Consider the following 23,633-nt stretch of genomic DNA (forward strand, 5'->3'; position numbering starts at 1 on the left):
CTGCTCCCCAAGGGAAATATGACAATAGGTGGAGCCATTTTTAATTTGTCAAAAGGGCTGCTGAAGGTTGCTACTGGCATCTACAAAGTACAGGCCAGGGATGCTGCTAAACATCCTACTATGCACAGGAAAGCCACTCACAACAAAGAATTATCCAGTCCAAAATGTTGGTAGCTCCAACCTGTTCTAGAGGGAAGATAAAAAGAAATAAAACATAGAATATGGTATCTATACATACATCTTATATTTAGAACTATACGTATCTTGAAAGCAGAAAAAACTATGCTTTCTTCTTCCTCATATCCTTCACAATACCAAACTTAATAACTTGCCCATAGCAGATGCTCAATAAATTAACCAAAGAGAAAGAAGGCAATCATTTTTCTATATTACTGCTGGTCATGGCATAGTACATGAAGTCTTCTTACATGATGCAAAGGATTCAAACTAAACTTTTTCTCACCTTTGAAATCACATTCAGAAAGCATCAAATACACTACATCGGGATCCAGATCAGAAAACATCTCTGAGATACTGGTGAAGAGTTCTTCCTGATCAACTTTTGTCTCACACATGGAAGGAAGAGTAGTGGTTGGCTCCTCATGACTAGCAACACTGGATACGACAACTTCCTTAGAGCTTGCGGTCTTCCGAAAAGGATTTCCCCCAAGATTTTTCCTTCTCCTTGGCATTCTGACTTCCAAAACTAAAATGTTTCCCTTTTCTTATTTAAGATGTTTGATATTTAAGTCATACCTCAAAGAAAACACGGTTAAATATCTTGCACAATCCAGCAGTAATAGGACCTAAAATAGAAAGTAAGTAAAGACACTCAGACTATAAAATCAGAATGGTATCTTTATTTGACTCTAAGAAAGTACCATCAACTCTGGCAGCAAAGCCAAAAAGCAGTCAAACAACTTTTCTCTCCAAAATATTCAAGTTTTGCCAGGATTGAACATGTTAAAAATTTAAGATATTAACAAATATAATGTATCTTCACAACAGCGAGTATACTGTTTTAATTAGCATTTCATTTCAAAAAACAAAAAACAATATTCATAATGACAATGTCTACTGAACATCTACATTTGGATGTCTAATAGGCATCATCAACTTAACATGTCCAAAACTGAGCTCCTGATCACCTACTTCACACCTGCTCTTCTCAGTCTTTCCCATCTTAATTAATGCAACTCTATCCTTCCAATTGCTTGGGTCAAAAATCTTGTATTCCTAACTCTTCTCATCCCACATCCAAACTGTAAGCCAATTTTGTCAATACTACCCTCAAAATGCATCCAGAATATGACCTTTCCTCACTATCTCACCACTACCACAGCCTGTTGCCTAGATTACTTACAAAAGTCTCCAAACCAATCTCTTTGCTTCCATCCTTGCCCCTTCACAGTCTATTTATATTTAGCACAGCAATCAGAGTGACTCAGTTAAACCATTAAGTCAGATCATACATCTCTTCTGCTTAACTATTTACTGGCTTCCCATCTCATTCAGGGTAAAAGCCAGAACTCTTAAAATAGCCTATAACCCAGACACTGGTTACTTCAGTGCTGTCATCCCCAGACCTTGCTCAGTGCCACTCCAGCCACATTTTACCTCCTTGTTCTTCTTTAACCACACCAGCCATGCTCTTCCCAGGAACCTTTAGATTTGGTTCCCTCTACCTAAACTACTACTCTCTCAAGTATCTATCACATTTATTTCCTCACCACCTTCCTATCATTACTCAAATGTTACCTACTCAGGAAGTCAGTCCCAACAACACTTATCCTTTCCTAACTTGAATTTCCCCATAAGACTTAATCATCTTCTAACACAGTACATGTTTCATTTCGGGTTTTTTTGTTTTCTTTTTTTATATTTACTACCCATACTCAAGTAAAGTGTAAGCTCCACAAGGGCAGAGACTCATTGATCTGAAGAACCCCAGATAGTCTATTTGCTCTCTTCACCTGGATGTATCTAATAGCCATTTCAAATTTAACATATGCAAAACTAAATGATATTTTCCCCCAAATCTGCTCTAACCATTTGATCTAGCTACTTTCATCATTTACTCGTATTCTGGTGTCCTAAATGTTCTTTCTGCTTCCAACTCTTGTCTCCTACAGTCTATTTTCAACACACCAGCCAGAATGATGTTCATACAGCAACATAAAACATACATACATACATGCATACATACGACACATAACAAGTCAGAATCAGGGCCTGCTCTAAATCTTCAAGTGGTTCACCATGCCACTCAGTAAAACCTAAGTTCTTACAGTGGCTCACCTCCCTGATGGCCTTTGATATATTCTTCCCCAAAATATTTGCATTGGTAATCTCACTCCTCCAAACCTTTATTCAAGTGTCAGTTAATGATTTCTTCTTTGATTACCCAATTTAAAATCATCTCCCCCAATCCCTCTGCCCCAATCAATCTCCCTTCCCTGACTTCCCACTGCCCATAATACCCATACTATAAAATTTACCTTTTAATTAAACTTATTGTGTCATAGTTCTCTCCATCTTCCAGAACGGCACTGTCAATATGGCAGCCACCAGCCACATGTGCCTATTTAAATTTAAATTAATTAAAATTAAATAAAATTACACCTTTATATATTAATAGCACATAAAGTAGAATTCAGAGGGGGGAAAAATTACCAGGGACAGAGAAGGGCCTTATATAATCATAAAGTTTCAGACCACCAAGGCAACCCTAAATGTATATGCACCAAACAACAGAGTCACTAAATAAGTGAAACAGAAACTGACAATTGAAATGAGACATGGACAAATCCACAATTACAGAAACTTCAAAAGCCCTCTCTCAACAATTGGTAGAATAACTAGACAGAAGATCATCTAGGATACAGAACACCAATGATACAGAACACAATTAACACTATCAATTAAGGATAATCAACATTTATAGAACACTCCATCCAACAGAATACATTATTTTCAAGTGCCCACTGAATATGTACCAAGATAGATCATAGCCTAGATTTTAAAACAAACCCCAACAAATTTAAAAGAACTGAAATCACACAACGGAATCAAGCTAGAAATCAATTAACAGAAAGATAACCAATACATCTCCAAACACTTGGAACCTAAGCAATATACTAAATAATCCATGGGCCACAGAGAAAGTCTCAAGAAAACTTTTTAAATACACTGAAATGAATGAAAATGAAAATATACCATATCAAAATTTGTAGGACACAGCTAAAGCAGCAATGGTGGACATTTATAGCAAATTTACAACCAAATGCATACAACATTACAAAAGAGGAAAAGTCTCAAATTGATCAATAACCTAAGCCCCATCACAATTACCTAGAAAAAGAGCAAAACAAACCCAAACTCAAACCCAACAGAAGGAAAGGAATAATAAAAATAAGAGCAAAAATTAATGAAACTGAAAACAGAAAAGCAAAAGAGAAAAATAAGTGAAACAAACTGATAGTTTTTTTTAAATTTATTTACTTATTTTAAGAGTGCACACACACACACACACACACACACACACACTCACACGGGGGGAGGGGCAGAGAGAGAGAGAGAGAGAGAGAGAGAGAGAGAGAAAGAGGAAGAGAGAGAGAGAGAGAGAGAGAGAGAGAGAGAATCTTAAGCCGGTTCTGCACTGTCAGCGCAGAACTTGAAATGGGGGCTCAAACTCACAAACCATGAGATCATGACCTGAGCCAAAACCAAGAATCAGACATTTAACAACTGAGCCACCAAGGTACCCCACAAATTGACAGTTCTTTAAAAAGATCTTTAGGGGCGCCTGGGTGGCGCAGTCGGTTAAGCGTCCGACTTCAGCCAGGTCACGATCTCGCGGTCCGTGAGTTCGAGCCCCGCGTCGGGCTCTGGGCTGATGGCTCGGAGCCTGGAGCCTGTTTCAGATTCTGTGTCTCCCTCTCTCTCTGCCCCTCCCCCGTTCATGCTCTGTCTCTCTCTGTCCCAAAAATAAATTAAAAACGTTGAAAAAAAAAAAAATAAAAAAAATAAAAAGATCTTTAAAAAATGACAAATCTCTAGCATGAGTAACAAAGAAGAAAAGAGAGAAGACACAAATTACCAATGTCAGGAATGTAAAAAGGGTATCACTACAGAACCCTGTATGCTGAAAGCTTTATATAAAACACTGATGAAAGAAATCAAAGATCTAAATAAATGGAAAGACATAGCATGTTCATGGACTAGAAGACTGAACATAGTAAAGATGTCAATTCTCCCCAAATTGAGATACAGAATTCCTACCAAAACCCCAGCAAGATTTTTTGTGGATAAGGACAAGATTATTCTACAATTAAATGGGAAAGACAAAGGAACTAGAATAGCTAAAACAATTCTGAAAGAGAAGAATCAATCAACTGAACTTCAAGATTTGTTATATCACTACACTAATCAAGCCTGTATGGTATCAGTGGAGGGACAGACATGTAGATATGAAAACAGAATATAGAGCTGGAAACAGAAGAGAGAACCCAGAAATACACCAACATAAATATGCCCAACTAACTTTTAACGAAAGTACAAATGACAATTTAATGGAGAAAAGATAGTCTGTTCCAACAAATGAAACTGCAGCCAGTGGACATCCACAGATAAAAAAAAAAAACTTTGACCTAAGTCTCACACTTCACAGAAAAATTAACTCAAAATGGATCAAGAACTGAAATCCATAAAACTATAAACATTTTAGAAAAAAAAAAAACAAAAAAAAAACCAGGAGAAAATCTCCATGACCTAGAGCTAAACAGAAACACCAAAAGCATGACCCATAGGAAAAACTGGTAAACTGTACTTCATCAAAATTAAAAAGTTTTGCTCCGTGAAAGACCGTGTTAAGAAGATGAAAAGACAAGCTACAGATTGGAGAAAATATTTGCATACCATGTATCCAACAAAAGATTAACATCTGAAATATATAAAGAACTTATCAAACTCCACAATAAAAAACAATTCAACTAGAAAATGGGCAAAAAGCGTAACACCAAAAGGATGTACAAATGGCAAATAGGCACATAAAAGATGTTCAACACCTTGAGGCATTAGGTAAATACAAATTAAAACTACATACAAGGAGATATTACTTACACATCTATCAAACTGGCTAACATAAAAACTAATGACAACACCACATGCTGGCAAGGATACAGAGAAACTGGATGGCCCATACGCTCTGATGGGAATGTAAAATAGTACAGCCACAGTGGAAAACGGTTTGGTAGTTTCTTTAAAAACTAAACATGTGGGGCACCTGGGTGGCTCAGTTAGTCATGCAACCAATTCTTGATTTCGGTTTAGGTCATGATCTCTCAGTTTGTGAGATGGAGCCCCATGTTGGGCTCCGCACTGACAGCACGGAGCCTGCTTGGGATTCTCTCTCTCCTCCTCCCTGTTCTTCCCCTGCTTGTGCATGTATGTGTGCACAACACCATACAACAATTCAGCAATTGCATTCCTGGGCATTTATCTAAGAGAAATGAAAAATTATGTTCACCCAAAAACCTGTACACAATGTTTATAGCAGCTCTATTCATTAAACCAAAAACTAGAAAACAATTCAGATGTCCTTCAATGGGTGAACAGTTAAACAAATTATGGTACTTCCATTCCATGAAATACTAGTCAGCAATAAAAAGGAACATACTAATGATATATAAAACAACCTAGATGAAATTCCAGACAGTTGTGCTGAGTGGAAAAAAGCCAATCCCCAAAAGCTATATATTGAATAATCTCATTAATGTAACATTTTTGAAATGACAAAATTACAGAAATAGGTTAATGATTGCCAAAGGTTAAGGAAGGGATGGGAGGAAGGGGCAAGTGGGTGTGGCTATAAATGGGTAAGTTGAGAGATTCTTATAGTGATGGAAATATTCTGTACTAATGACAATATCTCGGTTGTGATACCATAATAAAGTTGTGCAAAGGTGTTTCATTGGGGGAACTGGGTAAAAGCACAGGAGACTTCTCTATATTATTTATCAGAACTTCATGTGAATCTACAATCTCAAAATAAAAAGTTTAATTTTGAAAAAAAGCATGTTAAATTAAAAATTCGTTTCCTCATATGAGTCACATTTCAAATGTCCAATTACTACATGTGGTTAATGACTATCATACTGGACAGCAGAAATAGTAAACTTTCCTATCAGTGTAGAAAGTTCTATTGGACAACACTGTTCAGGAATATAAGTTTCATGGAGCAAGTGAATATCCCATCTTAGGAAGATAAGAAACTTTATAAGCAAAAAAGTACAAAGAGGAAGTCTTAAAAGAAAAAAGTACTAACACATCTAGCCACATTAAATGTAAAATACCTATATATCAAAAACAAAATTAAGGAAAAACATGTATAACATACAGCAATGGTTTCCCATTTCTCTTCTTCCATTCTTTCATAAACAGGGTTTTGCCGCCACCATTTCTACAACTACACTAAAATTGCTCTATCTACCAACAATGCACAAGGGTTCCTTTTTCTCCACATCCTCGCCAACACTTGTTTCTTCTTGCATTTTTAATTTTGGCCATTCTAACAGGTGTAACGTGATATCTTGGGGCCCCTCGGTGGCTCAGTCAGTTAAGCATCCAACTTCAGCTCAGGTCATGATCTCATTGTTCGTGAGTTCAAGCCCCGCATCAGGCTTTCTGCTGTCAGCCAGAGCCTGCTTCCAATCCTGTCTCCCTCTCTCTCTGTCATCTCCCACTCCCATGTGTACTTTCTCTCTCAAAAATAAACATGTTAAGAAAAAAACATGCGGTATCTCATTATTGTTTTAATTTGCATTTCCCCAATGATTAGTGATGTTGAGCATCTTTTCATTTGTCTGTTGCCCATCTGTATGTCTTCTTTAGAAAAATGTCTATTCAGGTCCTCTGCCCATTTTTTTTTCAAATGTTTATTTTTGAGAGAAAGAAAGAGACAGAGCACGAACAGGGAAGGGACAGAGAAAGGGAAACAGAATCCAAAACAGGCTCCATGCTTTGAGCTTTCAGCACAAAGCCTGACGCAGGGCTTAAACCCACACAACATGAAATCATGACCTGAGCCGAAGTCAACCGCTTAACTGACTGAGCCACCCAGGCAGCCCCTCTGCCCATTTTTAATCAGATTATTTGGGGTTTTTGGTATTGAGCTGTATGGAAGGTCCTCAAAAAATTAAAGATATAATTTCCATATGATCCAGTAATTCCACTATTGGGTACTATCCCAAAGAAAATGAGAATACTAATTCAAAAAGATTAGCATTATTTTCAACAGCCAAGATATGGAAGCAACTCAAGTGTCCACTGATAGATGATTAGATAAAGAGGATGTGGTATGTGTACATACACATACACAGTGGAATATTATTCAGCCATAAAAATGAATGAAATTTTGCTACTTGCAACAACATGGATGAGCCCAGAAGGTATAATGCTAAGTAAAACAAGCCAATCAGAGAAAGACAAATATCATATTATTTCACACATATGTGGAACTTAACAAACAAAACGAATGAAGAAAGGAAAAAAAAGACCAAAAAAAAGCCAGACTCTTAAATACACAGAACAAACTGGTGGTTGCCAGAGGGAAGGTGAGTAGGGGGACGGGTGAAATAAAGAGGATTAAGAGTATACTTATCTTAATGAGCACTGAGAAATACACAGAATTGTTAAATCATTATATTATATACCTGAAACTAATATAACATCACATGTTAATTATACTTGGAAAAAAATACAAAAATTTTAAAAAGGGAAAAAAAGAGTCTTAGAAATCTAAGCAACCAAAAGGTTCTGGTACATTCTCCCATATTCATTTCAACTACAAGCCATTCTAACTTACTAAAGTAAGTGAAAAGGAAGCCCAGTAAGGTTCTGATTTTCCACCTGATTTTGATTTATGTTGTACTTTTTATGTCAAATATTAACTTGTTTTCAAAAAAAATAAAATAAAATTGCTCTTATCTAAATCACCATTGACATACTTGTCAATGATAAAAGTCAATGATAAAAAGTCCAATTCAGCAGGAAGATGTAGTGATTCTAAGTTTGCATTCAGCTTGTAAAACCGCTCCCTCTATAGCTATTAGAAAAAGGAGCACCCCCAACAAAAAGAAAAAAAAAGGAACAATAAGGACATAGAAGATTTGAGCCATGCACTATATAACTTAACTTAATATCTATACAACAATGGACCCAATAACCACAAAATATACTTTATTTTCAAATACATAAGCAATTATACTAGAAATGAATAACTAAAATATAACTAGAAAACACAATTGTTTCAAAATTAAGAACTACACTTCTACAGTTGAGTCAAAGAATTCCACTATGCTAATTAGTGAAATGTTAACATTAATTTAAAATAACTAATAACTAAAATTAATATTATTTAGAAAATATTTTAACTAAATAAAAATATATATCCAAGCTTCGTGAGATACAATTAAAATCATGCACAGTAAAAGATGCATACAAGCGCATATGTTAGAAAAAAAAAAGAAAGGCTGAAAAACCAACCATCTAAGCATTTAATAAGCAGTTGGGGGAAAAAATAGTGAATCAAACCCAAAGAAACTAGAAAGGAAGTAACAAATAGCAAATACAAAATAGAAAACAAATACGCAGTAAAGGGGATCAAAAATGTCAAAACACAGTTCTTTCAAATTTAAACAATTTTTTTAAAAAAACACTGTTAAGAATGACACATCCCTGGAATGCCTGGGTGGCTCTGTCGGTTAAGCATCTGAGTTCCGCTCAGGTCATGATCTCATGGTTCCTGAGTTTGAGCCCCACATGGAGCTCTGGGCTCTGCACTGACAGTGCAGAGCCTGCTTGGGATTCTCTCTTTCTTTCTCTCCCCCTCCCCACCTGGAACTCTCTATCTCAAAATAAATTAAAAAAAATAATACATAAATAATGACAAATCCCTGGCATGATCAAAAAAGAGAAGGCACAAATAACCAGTATCAAAAATGAAAAAAGGGACATCATTATCTAGTCCACAGACATATTTTAAAAAGACAGATAACAAGATACCATAAATAATTTTATGCCAATACATTTTAAACTTCAAGTGAAATGCACATATTTTTTTAAATACACATCATACTATATCTGATATAACAAGATCTGACAGTCCTGTATCTATTAAAGAAATGGAATGACTTAAAACCTTCCCACAAAGAAAACCCTAGGTCTAGGTGGCTTCATAAGTAAATTCCACTAAATCATCTCTAATACCAATCTTAAACTCTTCTAGAGACTAGGAAAAAAACTTCCCAACGCATTTTATGAGGTCAACATAATCCAGATACCAAAACCTTACAAGGATATTACATGAAAAAAATTACAGGCCTATTTCACTCATGCAAATAGATGCAGGGGCACCTGGGTGGCTCAGTCAGTTAAGCGTCTGATTTCAGCTCAGGTCATGATCAGGTTCATGAGTTTGAGCCCTATGTCAGTCTCTATGTTCGAGCCCTATGTCAGCCCTATGACAGCTCAGAGAGCCTGGAGCCTGCTTCAGTCTCCCTCTCTCTCTGCCCCTCCTCTGTTTGTGCTCTCTCCCTCTCTCAAAAAATAAAACAAACATTAAAAAAAAAAGTGTTTTTAATAAAGAAAAAGAAATTACATGCAAAATTCCTAAGCAAAGTATTTAAGTAATACATAAATTATGAGTGATATCATACAAAATATAAAAATTATGTTATAAAAGTAATGTATCACAACTAACCTGAATTTATTTTTAGATTACAAAACTTGTTTTAATACTTTAAAATTAATCAATGCAATTCCTGACATTACCAAAATAAAGAAAAGTCATCTAATCAACTCAACGTATGCGGAAAAAATATTTGAAAAAAGTCAACATCCACTCATGATAAAAACTCTACACAAATTAGAAACTGCACGCATTTACAAAAAAAACCCACAACTCATAATTATGAAATGCTGAAAGTTTACCTTCTGCAATCAAAAATAAGACAAGATGACTGCTATCATCATTTTTATTCTATAGTGCCACACTGTGCCAGAGGTCATAGCCAGTGCATTAAGACTTAAAAAGGAAATAAAAGTTGTAAGGATTAGAAAAAAAGAAATAGAACTATCATTATTCACAAACAATACAACTGAGTGTACAAATTATCTTTTGGGATACCCAGATAATTTAACAAGATTGCTGGACTGTATTTATCTACACAAGCAATTAGAAAATAAAAATTAAATCTGGGGTGGCTGGGTGGCTCAGATGGTTAAGCCTCTGATTCTTGGTTACAGCTCAGGTCATTATCTCAACAGTTTCTCCAGTTCGAGCCCCATGCTGGGCTCTGCACTGGCAGCATGGAGCCTGCTCAGGATTCTCTCTCTCCATCTCTGCCCCTCCCCTACTCGTGCTGTCTCTTTCCCAAGTAAATAAATAAACTTTAAAAAAAAATTAAAATTAAAAAAAGAAAATAAAAATTAAAGCTAATGGTCTAGACCTATCAGCAGCATTTACAGAGCTGATATATCCCTCCTCCACAGAACACGCTAAGGACATTATCTTCTTTTAAGAACAGGGCCACTATTAGAATTTTCCCACCACTCAACTTGGAAAAAATGAAGTGTTCCAGGACTTACCCCTAGGTTCTCTTCTTTTCTCTTCTTTTCCCTGAATTACCTACTTCTTTGGTGACCTCACCTAGTCTCACCTAGTCTCATGGCTTGGATCTTCCACTGCAGACCTGTCCTAACTACAATCTTCTCAATCTCAGCCAATGGCAATTTCCAGTTGCTGAGGCCAAAAAACTCATTTTTGCCTCCTCTTTCCTTCATACTTCATGTGATCACTCAGCAAATCTTGCCAGTTCTAAATTCAAAATATATTCATGTCATATGACAACTCTCTGTTTAACATTTGAGTAACTGTAAGACTATTATCCAAAGGGACCGCACCATTTTCAATTTCCACCAGCAATGTATAAGGTCCCCATTTCTCTGTATCTTCGTCAATACCTATTATTCTCCATCTTTTTGAGTATGGCCATCCTAACAGTATCTCATTATAGTTTTGACTGCATTTCCCTAATGATTAATGTTGTTGACCATCATTAGGTGTGGTTTTTTGTCACTTAAACTTTTGGTGTCCTAAGAAACCACTGCTAAAGCCAAGGTCACAAAGATTTATGCCAATGTTTTCCTCAAAAAGATTTACAGTTTTAGCTTTTACATTTAGGTCTTTAATCCATTTTGATTTAATTGTTGTATATGGTGTGAGACAGGGGTCCAAGCTAATTCTTTTCCATGTAGATATCCAATTGTCCCAGTACCATTTGTTGAAAAAGACTGTTATTTCTAGGGTGCCTGGGTGGCTCAGTCGGTTAAGTATCCGACTTCAGTTCAGGTTTGTGAGTCCAAGCCCCGCATCAGGCTCTGATCTGCGAGCTCAGAGCCTGGAGCCTACTTCAGATTCTGTGTCTTCCTCTCTCCCTCTGCCCCTCCCCTGTTTATCCTCTATCTCTCTCTCTCTCTCAAAAATAAATAAACATTAAAGGAAAATTTTTTTAATTAAAAAAAAAAGACTATTCTTTCTCCACTGAATGGTCTTGGCACCCTTGTCAAAAATCAATTGGCTGTAAGTGTAAGGGTTTATTGCTGGACTCTCAATTCTATTTCACTGATCTTTATGTCTACTCTTATGCCAGTATCATATCATGTTGATTTGTAGTAACTTTTAATATCAGGAAAAGTAAGTCTCCAAATTTTGCTCTTCTTTTCCAAGACTTTTGACTATTCTGGGCCCCTTGCCTTTCCATGTGAAATTCAGAGTTAGTTTATCGATTTCTGCAAAGAAACCGGATGGTATATTGACAGGGACTATGTTGAATCAGTAGATCCTAAGTCAAAGGTTTACTTTAAAACCTCCAAAATCTCTGCATTTCATATGGAGTAAAAGCTCAAGTTCTTAAAATAGCTTATTTAAGATACTAAACAGTCTGGTTCCCTAATAACTCTTCCCAATCATTTCTTGCTACTCTCCCTCTTGCTCTTTCTTAAATTCACCCAGTATTCTCCTGCTTCACTGCCCTTATACTTAATTTGTAGCCTGAAATGCACTTTCCCTAGATATCTGACTCATTTCTTTGGAAATTTTTTTTTGTTAACGTTTATTTATTTTTGAGACAGAGAGAAACAGAGTTTGGGCAGGGAAGGGGCAGAGAGAGAGATGAAGACACAGAATCCAAAGTAGGTCCAGGCCCTGAGCTGTCAGCACAGAGCCCGACGCAGGGCTAGAACCCACGTACAGAGAGATCATGACCTGAGCCAAAGTCGGCAGCTCAACTGACTGAGCCACCCAGGCGCCCCTCCTGACTCATTTCTTACAAGACTTTACTTAAGGCACTTTTGCAGTGACCTAACCACCCTACATAAAACTGTGCACACACACGTTCTCTCCATCTCCCTTTCATTATCACTCTATAATTTAGATGTTCATTTTGTTTAACGTCTGTATACCCTAACGCTAGAAAGTGAACTCTTTGAAGGCAAATGTTATTGCCAATTCTGTTTACTTTTGCATTGCTATCACTAAACTAAATAAGTACCAAAACTACATATCAATACCAAAACAATGTCTAGCACATAGTAAGCACTCAATAAACTTCTGCTAGATAAGTGAAGGATTAAGGTAAGGAAAAAGAAACAAGAAGAACAGGAAAGCAATAAGTACAAGATTCTAAAAAGAAATAGTAATACAATACTCAATAAAATTTATAAGTTTAACTGCACTGAGGCACCTGGGTGGTTCAGTCAGTTAAGCGTCCGACTCTTGATCTCAGCTCAGGTTTTGATCTGAGGGTCATGAGTTCAAGCCCTACATTGGGCTGAGCATGAAGCCTACTTAAACAACAAGAAAAAAAAGTTTAACCCTATTAATAAAATGGAATTAAAAGAGAATATTATTGGGGCGCCTGGTAGTTCAGTCGGTTAAGCGTCCAACTTCAGCTTAGGTCATGATCTCATGGTTTGCGGGTTCGAGTCCCACATCAGGTTCTGCGCAGACAGTTCAGAGCCTGGAGCCTGCTTCAAATTCTATGCCTCCCTCTCTCTCTCTGCCCCTCCCCCACTCACACTCATGCTCTCTCTCTCAAAAATAAATTAATGTTAAAAAAAGAGAGCATTATTATGTTGCCTAGTAGATAAAAAATACTTTTTAAATAATAATAGCCATCGTTGGCAAAGTTATAGTGAAATAGGAATTTTCATATATTGTGATAAGAATGAACTAGTATAACCTTTCTAGAAAGCAAATTGGCACTATGTATCAAGAAATCTTAAATTACAGCTGATCCCAACAACGTTGGGAGTGGTTAGGAGTGCCGACCACCCACACAGTCAAAAATCCCCATATAGCTTTTGACTTAACTACTAATAGCCTACTGTTGACTGGAAGCCTTACTGAGAACATATAGTCAATTAACACAAATTTTGTATTATATACTGTTTTGTTACAATAAAGTAAGCTATAGAAAAGAAAATGTTATTAAGAAAAATATAAAGAGGAGAAAATACATTTACAGAACAGTAAAAAATCTGCACATGAATGGATCCAGGCAGTTTAAACCTGTGATGTTCAAGGGTCAACTGTATTTATATTCTTTGATATAGTAATTCCACTTTTAGGAATTCATCATTAAAAAAATCAGATTTACAGAGATATTTATTTAGAAATGTTCAAAATACAGTAATTTTTTACAAAGAAAAACTAAAAAACAACTAAATAATGAGAAAAGAAAGATAAAATAATTTCTGGTAATAGTAAGTATAATTTATTAAATACTTAACACATGCCAGCTAGAATGTTAAATCATGAATTTACTTAACTCTTAAACTAGTAAGTATTATTATGCCTATTTTGCAAATAAGAAAACTAAGGACTAGAAAAGTATCAAGCACAATATCTCTTTAGATTCCTAAAATGGAATCTATACAGTCATTCAAGACTGTATTTTGGATAATATTTCACTGAGAGTTGGTTTTTGTTTTTTTTTTTTAACTTTTATTCATTTCTGAGAGACAGAGACAGAGCGCAAGCAGGGGTGGGGCAGAGAGAGAGGGAGACACAGAATCCGAAGCAGGCTCCAGGCTCTGAGCTGTCAGCACAGAGCCTGACACAGGGCTGGAACCCAGGAACCATGAGATCATGACCTGAGCCAAAGTCCGACGCTTAACCCACCGAGCCACTCAGGCACCCGAGGGTTTTTTGTAAGACAATGTTAGAAAAGAAGGCAAGACACAAAACTTAACATAATTTAATGGGACTAGATCAGACTGTAATATTAGACTAGAAATCTCTGGATAATTTGAGATTACAAGTAATTTTATTTTTAACATGCTACTCTTTTTACATACTACATTTGCATTTTCCAAATGATCTGTAATATATACGTATTTTAACAATCAGGGAAAAAACAACAATTACTATTAGTAAAGCTAAATCTTAGACTTCCCTCTATACTTGTTCCTCTACCTATTAAACCATGTATCCCTTCCACCTCTTTTTTCATTGTGTCTACTTATATGGAAAAAGATCTAAATATGTAGGCAGTTTAAGTGTCTAATATTTAATACAGTGAAGAACATCATATACATAAAAACATACACTACCACCCAAATACTAGTTTTACTTTATATATCCATATTATTTCAATCCCATTTATTCACTTGAGTAATGTTCAACATTTTTATCAACTGATCTTATGCATCTTCCTTTTTCCATAAAGAGAGACTTATTAATAAACTAGTTTAAACAAGGTTATGTAGCTTCTTCACATACATACCTGACCTAAATAGAGAGTGTATTCTAAAAGGATATGCTATATAAGAATGGGTAAGATTTGATATATAATGGAGAAATGTGAAAGAAGTGGCTCAAATGAAGAACATAAAAACAAATAATATAAATTTTTGTTAACAATGAGACCATGAATATATAAATTTCATATACACATTTTCAAACTCTTCTCCCTCTATTATTTAATTTTAACCTGATAGAGAATCTAACCAACCAATACATACTTGCTCACTGATTATCATCAAAAATATTCCAGCATGGTAAGCAGAAGTCTTATCAACTCGAGTTTGTTGTTTGTTTTTTTAATAGATAAGGATGTATATGTTCTTTTAAACATTAAAAAAAAAAAAAAAATTCTAGGTTAATATTTAGAGTGAACATGAACTTTAACAATGGTATGGCAACGGTCAGTACTGTCATTAAAGTGAATATACCAGTAAATACCACTTCAAAAAAACCCCCTTCCTATTGAAAACTACATCATCAACACAATACTGACACTAAAAAAACTCCCATGTCATTTTATAAATAAATAATAAATTTATATAAGGACAACTAATTTTAGACAATTTACCTTTACAGAAAAATAAACAGAAAATAGTAAGTTTCTATGACAATCAAGAAATATATTCTATTTAATATGCAATATCATCTACAAAGAACAGGCCTAAGAAAACTGATACTAAGAATCAAATGTATTAATAACACCTTAGCTCCTTAAAACCATCAAAAAAGGAAGAAAAAACAAAAGCATCTCTCTAGGGGTGCCTGGGTGGCTCAGTAGGTTAAGCGTCCTTGGTTCAGGCTCAGGTCATGATCTCAGGGTTCATGAGTTCAGTTTGTGAGTTGGAGCCCCATGTTGAACTTTCCACTATCAGAGCAGAGCCTGCTTGGGATTCTTTCTCTCCCTCTCTCTCTGTCCCTCCCCTGCTTGCGTGCACTCACACGTGCACCTCTCTCTGTATATTTCAAAATAAATAAATAAAATTTTTAAAAAATGGTAATGTTTAAAAAAAAAGCATCTCTCTATAAGGAATATATATGGCAGTCATAGGACTCAAAACATCTCTCTATAAGGAATATATATGGCAGCATAGCAAAAAAGATCAAGAAACATCTCTCTCAGGGTGCCTGGGTGGCTCAGTGGGTTCAGCATCCAACTCAACTCTTGATTTTGGCCCAGGCCATGATCCCAGGCTTCTGGCATCCAGTCCTGTATCAATCGGGCTTGCACTAGGAGTGGGATCTGCTTAAGATTCTCTCTCTCCCGGTGCCCCTTCTCCCCACCCACCCCCCTCACTCATGCTCTTGCTTTCTCTAAAATGAGAAAATAAAGAAACATCTCTCTCATGAACAAATGCTACCAAAACCAATCAATCCATCTTAACTGGAGATTAAGTTTCCTACAAAATGATTTTAAGTGTGCTACTGCGATAAGGGTAAGATAAGTACTAAATCTCATCAAAGTACCAAAGAGTGTGTCACTGAAAAAGACAGCATTTACAGAAAACGTAACTAATAATCTTAAAATGTATTTATCTATGCCCTAAGAACTATTATACTTGATCACTGAAGACATTCTAAATATCAATGGATAAGAGTATGGCTAAATAAATGATGATAAAAATCACCTTTTAGAATACTAGGCAATTGTTATAAAATTTAAGGTAGAATGAAGAAAGCATATGTGTGCAGAAACCAGAAAGATCTCTTAGACATATTCTTAAAGAAAAAAGCCAGTTGCTGAACAATATACACTTTTAGCTAAAGAATCCAGGAAGGTGTGTTTCTATAGACTTCTTCAATACTTTCTATAATCCTTCATTACATACTGCCAGTCCTAGTCTTGCTTGGTTATTTTAGAGTCTCACATTGTTGGTTTTACCAACATATTTTCATCTGTATGTGCTTATTTTCCCATTAGCCATGTTCCTTGATTATACAGATTATGATATATACTTCAATCTGGCAGTTAGCCATAGTCCCATATAGAAAATGGGTGCACAGATAATATATGCAGATGGCTAACAATATATGAAATATGAAGAAGCAGTTTAGAAGCAGAGAAATGAAAACACACATTAAAGGGGAAAACCAGGACTACAATACAGTTGTTTTATGCAACCACAAACTCTTCGAGAAATTCTAGTAACGAAATTTGTAACTACATTTTCCTTCTGAGAGATTTTTTTTTTAATCACTCAAATAAAAAGGCTTGAGAACCTATGTGTAAAATACTCATACTCTATGACTTTGGTTATACTTACCATCTGCCTGGCATTGATGCTACCAACATGCTCTTTAAGGCCACAGTTGATATCTGCAAACTCTATAGCTCTTCCTATTACCTAACATGTCTTCTTACTATAAATAAAAAAAAATAGTAAGTTACATATTTTACATATATAATAAAGATAAATTTATATCAAACTACAATCCTAAATGATATCAAAGTTCAAAACATATATAATATTTATAATACAAATATATGAGATTCCACACAGAAAGCCATAAAAGTAGAAAAAAAAAAAAAAAAAGGAAGAAAAAGAAAAAAGACCAAACTCATTTGCCACCACTGGAGGTAACTACTACACTTGGAAATGGTTATATTAAAGGAACAAACTAAGCATTTATTTTTCAAAAAGAACATTTTTTTCAAGGTAACAAATAGCCCTAACTGATAAGGGAAAAGTCTTCATAGAAGAGGACAATGCAACAGCAATGTACAAGGAACAATATAATTTTAATATTTATAATGAATAACTGAACAGGAATCAATAATCATCAATGAAGGCTAAAATCATTAGGTGAAAGGTTGATAGTGATTTACCTGGTGTCAAAGTAGCAGGTACAGATGATTTACTAGATGCAAAAAAGAAAAGATAACTTTACAATAAAATGATCTGGTTGTCACCACCTTAGCCTGGTGATCAAACACAGAATCAAAATGATAGGACAACTAAATGTTATGTGCCTCTTAATATGAAACAATAGGAGTACAAAGCATTACAAAATATTCTTCCAAAAATCTTTAACCTGAATCTGAAACACGTTTAGATTTAACACCCAGTTCATACAAAATACAGGGTATAAAGAGGTTATACTACACCATGAGTAAATAAATGATCAGCAATACAAAAAACATAGACATTCTCAACAGACCTACCAAGTCTGTATCACGGGGTAAGAGAGGGAGGGTGGTGTAGACAGGTAAGAAAGGCAGTGCTACAATAAAAAAGACTCAAAGAGATAACTAAATGCAATGGGTAGCTCTTAATGTGAATTTGGTATTTAAAAAAAAAAAAAAATGTTTGGGGAACTGAAGAAATATATGGTATGAGTATGTTAGGGAATTATTGTTATCTTGCTAGAAATAATGGTTTTATAGTTATAGTGGAGAATATCCTTTTTCTGGAAGATATATGCTAAAGATAATGTCTTCTCATAATTTAAAAGAGCAAATTTCAAGCTAAATCCTTAAATGAAATTTAGGAAAGTCCAAAATATACACATATGTAACATAAATGTATAATACTCAAAAAATATTATTATATCTGTTTATCTATCCATATGTACTCTGAGAAGAAAAATCCAATCATGCTATAAGGAAAGGAAGAAAATGAAAGAAGAAATTCTAATGGATAAAACTTAAGAAAAGGAGGGGCTCCTGGCTGGCTCAGTCAGTGGATCATGACTCTTGATCTCAGGGTCATGAATTCAAGCCCCCTATTGAGAGTGGAGCCTACTCTAACAAAAAATCATCATCATCATCATATATATAAATGTATGTATATGTATACACACACACATGTATATATATATACACACATACATACACATACAGTAAAACCTTGGATTGCAAGTAACTTGCTCTGCTAGTGTTCTGCAAGATGAGCAAACACTTCTAATAAATTTTAACTTGATAAACGAGTGATGTCTTGCAATACGATGTCTTGCAGTGTGAGTAACACATGATGCTGATGGTTTCTCTCTCTTCTTCTCTCTCTTTCTCTCTCTCTCTCTCTGCAGGATTGTGGGCGATCCCAAGCTCAGATGCTCGGTCTCAGGCCATGGTGTTTGGCAGAAATCAATGATTTTTCAGAACATTGCAAGGTGCCTACAATAGGCACTAGTGTATCTTTTGTCACTTCAAAGCACCTATGGACAGTCCTTTGCTTTTCCATGCTGAGAGTAAGCTTAGAAATGCTTTGCTTCATTCTAGGTCAGGGTACCTGCAGATACAGACCCTTTTCTCTGCTGCCTTATTGCCAGTTACATTAAATACAATATATGACAAGAGTTTATTAATACTGTAGTCAACAATTGTGTGAGCATATACAATGGCCCCCATGCAGAAAAAGGTTGAAAAGAAAGGCAGTAAGAAAGAGATGATTATGGTGGAAGCTAAGAAGGAAATCATCAAGAAGAACGAACAAGGTGTCCAAGCAGCCAAAATGGCAAGATTTGTAAGAAGTCTGCATCAGCATCTCATCTATAGAAGAGAAAAAGATGAAATCTCACTTCAAATGAGATTAGGGAGATGAGTAAATGTGAGAAATGGTACAAAATTTTGTAGGAAAGCACCATCAGAAAAGGATGTAGAAGTGCAAGCAACGAATGTGTTTAATGACAATGCAATGTCACATTTCCACAAAATCCTCAAAGGAGACAAAAACCAAGTGTCACTGGATAGGTTCCTTGTTAAAGTTGCACAAAAAGAGAAAGATTCCACTGGGCCAATAGATTGCAGTGATTCCATTAGTGATAGTGAAAGTCGTCCTACACAATAACCTTCCTCACTCTTGTCTCCCTCATACCAGCCACAAAGGTTTTTAAAGGTAAGTGCTTTTACCTTAGGTTGTTTCTTTTTCTTTATATATTTTCTTTATTATTTTGTACTATGTTACAGTATTGTAATCATTTTTATATGAACATTTTGGGGTTGTGGAATGAATTATCTGACTTCTCATTATTTCTTATGGGGAAATCCACTTTGATATACAAGTGCTTTGGATTACAAGCATGTTTCTGGAACTAATTATGCTCATGAACCAAAGTTTTACTGTATATATGTATTTTTTTCAGTGAAGAAAAGGACTCCGAATAGCCAAACAACCTTGAGAAATTAAAACAAATCTAGAGGCTTCACACTTCCTGATTTCAAAACATATTAACAAAGCTACAGTAATCAAAACAGTATGGTACCAGCATAAAGAGACCTAAGAACAGGGGCACCTGGGTGGCTCAGTAGGTTGAGCATCAGACTTCAGCTCAAGTCATGATCTCATGGCTTGTGGGTTCAAGCCCTGTGTCGGGCTCTGTACTGACAGCTCAGAGCCTGGAGCCTGTTTCAGATTCTGTGTGTCCCTCTCCTGCTCGCACTCTCTCTCTCTCTCTCTCAACATATTAAAAAAGAGAGAGAGAGAGAGAGAGAGAGAGAAACCTAAGAACAGTTGGAACAGAATATAGAGCCCAGAAATAAATCTTCACATACATGGTCAAGTTATCTTTGACAAGGATGCCAAGGCTACACAAGAGGGGATAGTCTTTTCAACAAATGGTACTTGGAAAACTGGATATCCACAAGCAAAAGAATGAACTTGGACCCTTACCTGACACCATATACAAAAATTAATTCAAAAGGAGTTGAAGACCTAAACATGAAACCATAAAACTCTTAGGAAAAAACACAGGAGAAAACTTCATGACCTTAGACTGGCAATGACTTCTTGGATATGGCACCAAAAGCACAGGAGACAAAAGCAAAAATACACAAATGGGACTACATCAAACTTAAAAACTTCTGCACAGCAAAGGAAACAATCCACAGAGTGAAAAGGCAAATCTACAAAACAGGAGAAAGTATTTGCAAACCATGTATCTGATAAGGTATTAATATCCAAAATGTACAAGTAATTCCTACAAGTCAATAACAAACAAAAAAAATCTCAAATTTTAAAATGGGGAAAGGACTTGAATAGATATTTCTCCACTGATGATTGATATACAAATGGCCTACAAGCACATGCGAAGATGTTCAACATCACTAATCATCAAGGAAATGTTAATCAAAACCATGAGATATCACCTCACACCTGACAGGATGACCACCTTAAAAAAAGGCGGGGGGGGGGGGGGGGGGGGGGGGGGGGGGAGACAAGATAGGCTTTCCAAAACAAGATTAAAGTTTTAAATAGTGATAAAAAGATTTAATAGTAATTCCTGAAACAATTAAGGTGGTATCACCTTAGAATTATGAATTTATGCTTAGAATTTATCCTAAATTCTGATTACAAAGTTAATTTTAGAAATATTAGATGGGCACCTGGCTGGCTCAGTCAGATCTCTCACTCTTCATCTCAAGGTCATGATTTTGAGCCCCACATTGGGCACAGAGATTATTTAATAAAATAAACTTAAAAAAATATTAGAAAAAACTGATTATCACATCCGTAGAACAATGAAATTTCTTAATTTGGAAATATGAAGCAATGACAAAGGAAAAGAACAACGGATTCATGGATGAACATTTTAAACCTCAGACAAATAAAAGTAACCAGAAACAGCAAGAAAAAGATTTTTAAGAAAAAACACTATAAAGAAGATGTGGTATATATATACAATGGAGTATTACTCAGCAATCAAAAAGAATGAAATCTTGCCACTTGTAACTACGTGGATGGAACTAGAGGGTATTATGCTAAGCAAAATTAGTCAGTTGGAGAAAGACAAATATCGTATGACTTCACTCATATGAGACCTTTAAGAAACAGAACAGATGAACATAAGGGAAGGGAAGCAAAAATAATATAAAAACAGGGAGGGGGACAAAACAGAAGAGACTCATAAATATGGACAGAAAACAGAGGGTTACTGGAAGGATTGTGGGAGGGGGGATGAGCTAAATGGGTAAGGGGCATTAAGGAATCTACTCCTGAAATCACTGTTGCACTATATGCTAACTAATTTGGATGTAAATTAAAAAAAAGAAAAAAAAACACTAAAAACCATATATTTGGACCATTCTCAAAATTTTAAGAGAAATAGACCTATTAGGTAATCAAAGGACATGAACAATCCATGTTTAGAAAAAGTGTCCACCATCAGTCTAATGAGGTTTAGTGAAACTGGTACACCCAGAACCAGTGCTCAGCCAAGTGCAACATATGGGTTCTTCCAGCCAGTAATTCCACTGATGGTCATAAAAACCTAGCTGGCCTAGCCACTTTCTTCCCCCACGGAAATTAATGAAATGTTGGTGGTGTTTGTTTGTTTTTTTTAAATTCTTGAAGTTATGTGAATTTGGATAGCACAAATTCATTAACCTGAATCCAGATGTACCAATGAAATAATTTCTGGAAGACAAGGCTTAGATTCTTCCAACAGCCTGCCCAATCTAGACATATTTTAAAACTATAGTACAGTGGGTAGGAGGGTAGTTAAAACCAAAATTCAGAGTAATGTTATCATCTGTCTATATTTTAAAAGCAAAGTGAACTACTCACTATAATGTAAAGGGAAAAAATGTTTATGTGACAAACCAATATATCTTATTTCAACAATTTTAAGACATATTTTTACATTTCTGCAGTAACGATACATCCTAAAATCAATGATACATCACCGCTACCTGGAGCTGTTTTTTGTTTTAATTTCATAGAGGTACATAAAACATCCCATCTTATAACTGATGGGATGAATGATAGATATTTGGAAATGTCATGATTTACTTGATATCAAAGGTTTTGTTTCAGAGGGCCACAAAAAGAATATGTTAAGAGTAAAGTTTCAGGTCACAAAGATTCAGGTTTGCCTGAATCCTGGCTCTACCAAATACCAATTGGGTAATGTTGGACAACATTCTTCACATTTCTCATGTTTTCTGTTTACTCATTTGTGAAACAGTATGAATAACAGTGCAAATCTCATACAACTGTGAGAATTAAACATAGTAGCATACGTAAAGTGCTTAAAACAGTGCCGGGCATATACATATACACTCTTGGATATGTGGTAGCCATTTTTATTACTATGAGGATGAAGGTGATAAGGCTGATAATGACTTTCGGCTAATTCAATGGTAGGCATGGTAAATATTTTTTTAAATGCTCACTCTCTTGGGGCACCTGGGTGGCTCAGTCGGTTGAGCGTCCGACTGCAGCTCAGGTCATGATCTCATGGTTTGGTTCATGAGTTCGACCCCCGAGTCGGTCTCTGTGCTGGCAGCTGAGAGCCTGGAGCCTGTTTCGGATTCTACGTCTCCCTCTCTGTCTCTGCCCCTTCCCCACTCGTGCTCTGTCTCTCAAAAATAAACAAACATTAAAATGTTCAATCTCTTCTTTAATTCTTAATAAAACTGCTTCTAAAGGCATTTAATAGAGATCTGTTAAGATTCAATATTTGGCCTGCCTTATTCTTCACAAGACTTACACCATGAGTCTGCATATAAAAAGCTGAAGGGAAGGAAGGCAAAGATGACAGCCGTTTTCTAAAATTCACATTGACTAATACATGGTTACTGCTTTGCATATTAAAAGACATGCAAAACCATGGATAATCGTGAAGACAGAAAAGGAGATTTTTTTTATCAGTAATTATTTTTTTCAATATATGAAATTTATTGTCAAATTGGTTTCCATACAACACCCAGTGCTCATCCCAAAAGGTGCCCTCCTCAATACCCCTAACCCACCCTCCTCTCCCTCCCAGCCCCCATCAACCCTGTTTGTTCTCAGTTTTTAAGAGTCTCTTATGGAAAAGGAGATTTTAAAAG

At 35.7% G+C, this 23,633-nt stretch overlaps 1 protein-coding gene across 22 annotated transcripts in view; it reads right to left on the reverse strand.

Annotated features, from left to right (window-relative positions):
• N4BP2 (NEDD4 binding protein 2) overlaps positions 1-23,633 on the reverse strand; it is a 154,209-nt gene that overhangs the window by 128,667 nt on the left and 1,909 nt on the right. For 17 of the 22 annotated variants that reach the window (XM_042936559.1, XM_042936543.1, XM_042936544.1 and 14 more), the window contains exons 2-4: positions 17,128-17,224; positions 2,499-2,581; positions 464-806 (exon numbers count right to left, since the gene is read on the reverse strand). In XM_042936559.1, the coding sequence (XP_042792493.1) occupies positions 464-692 (229 nt within the window). In that variant the 5' untranslated portion in view covers positions 693-806; positions 2,499-2,581; positions 17,128-17,224. Of the gene's footprint in view, positions 1-463; positions 807-2,498; positions 2,582-17,127; positions 17,225-23,633 lie in introns of those variants that run through there. The other 5 variants (XM_042936562.1, XM_042936561.1, XM_042936550.1 and 2 more) reach the window with 4 other exon arrangements.

Source organism: Panthera leo, chromosome B1 (assembly GCF_018350215.1).
Source record: "Panthera leo isolate Ple1 chromosome B1, P.leo_Ple1_pat1.1, whole genome shotgun sequence".
In the NCBI taxonomy this organism is placed as follows: Eukaryota; Metazoa; Chordata; class Mammalia; order Carnivora; family Felidae; genus Panthera; species Panthera leo.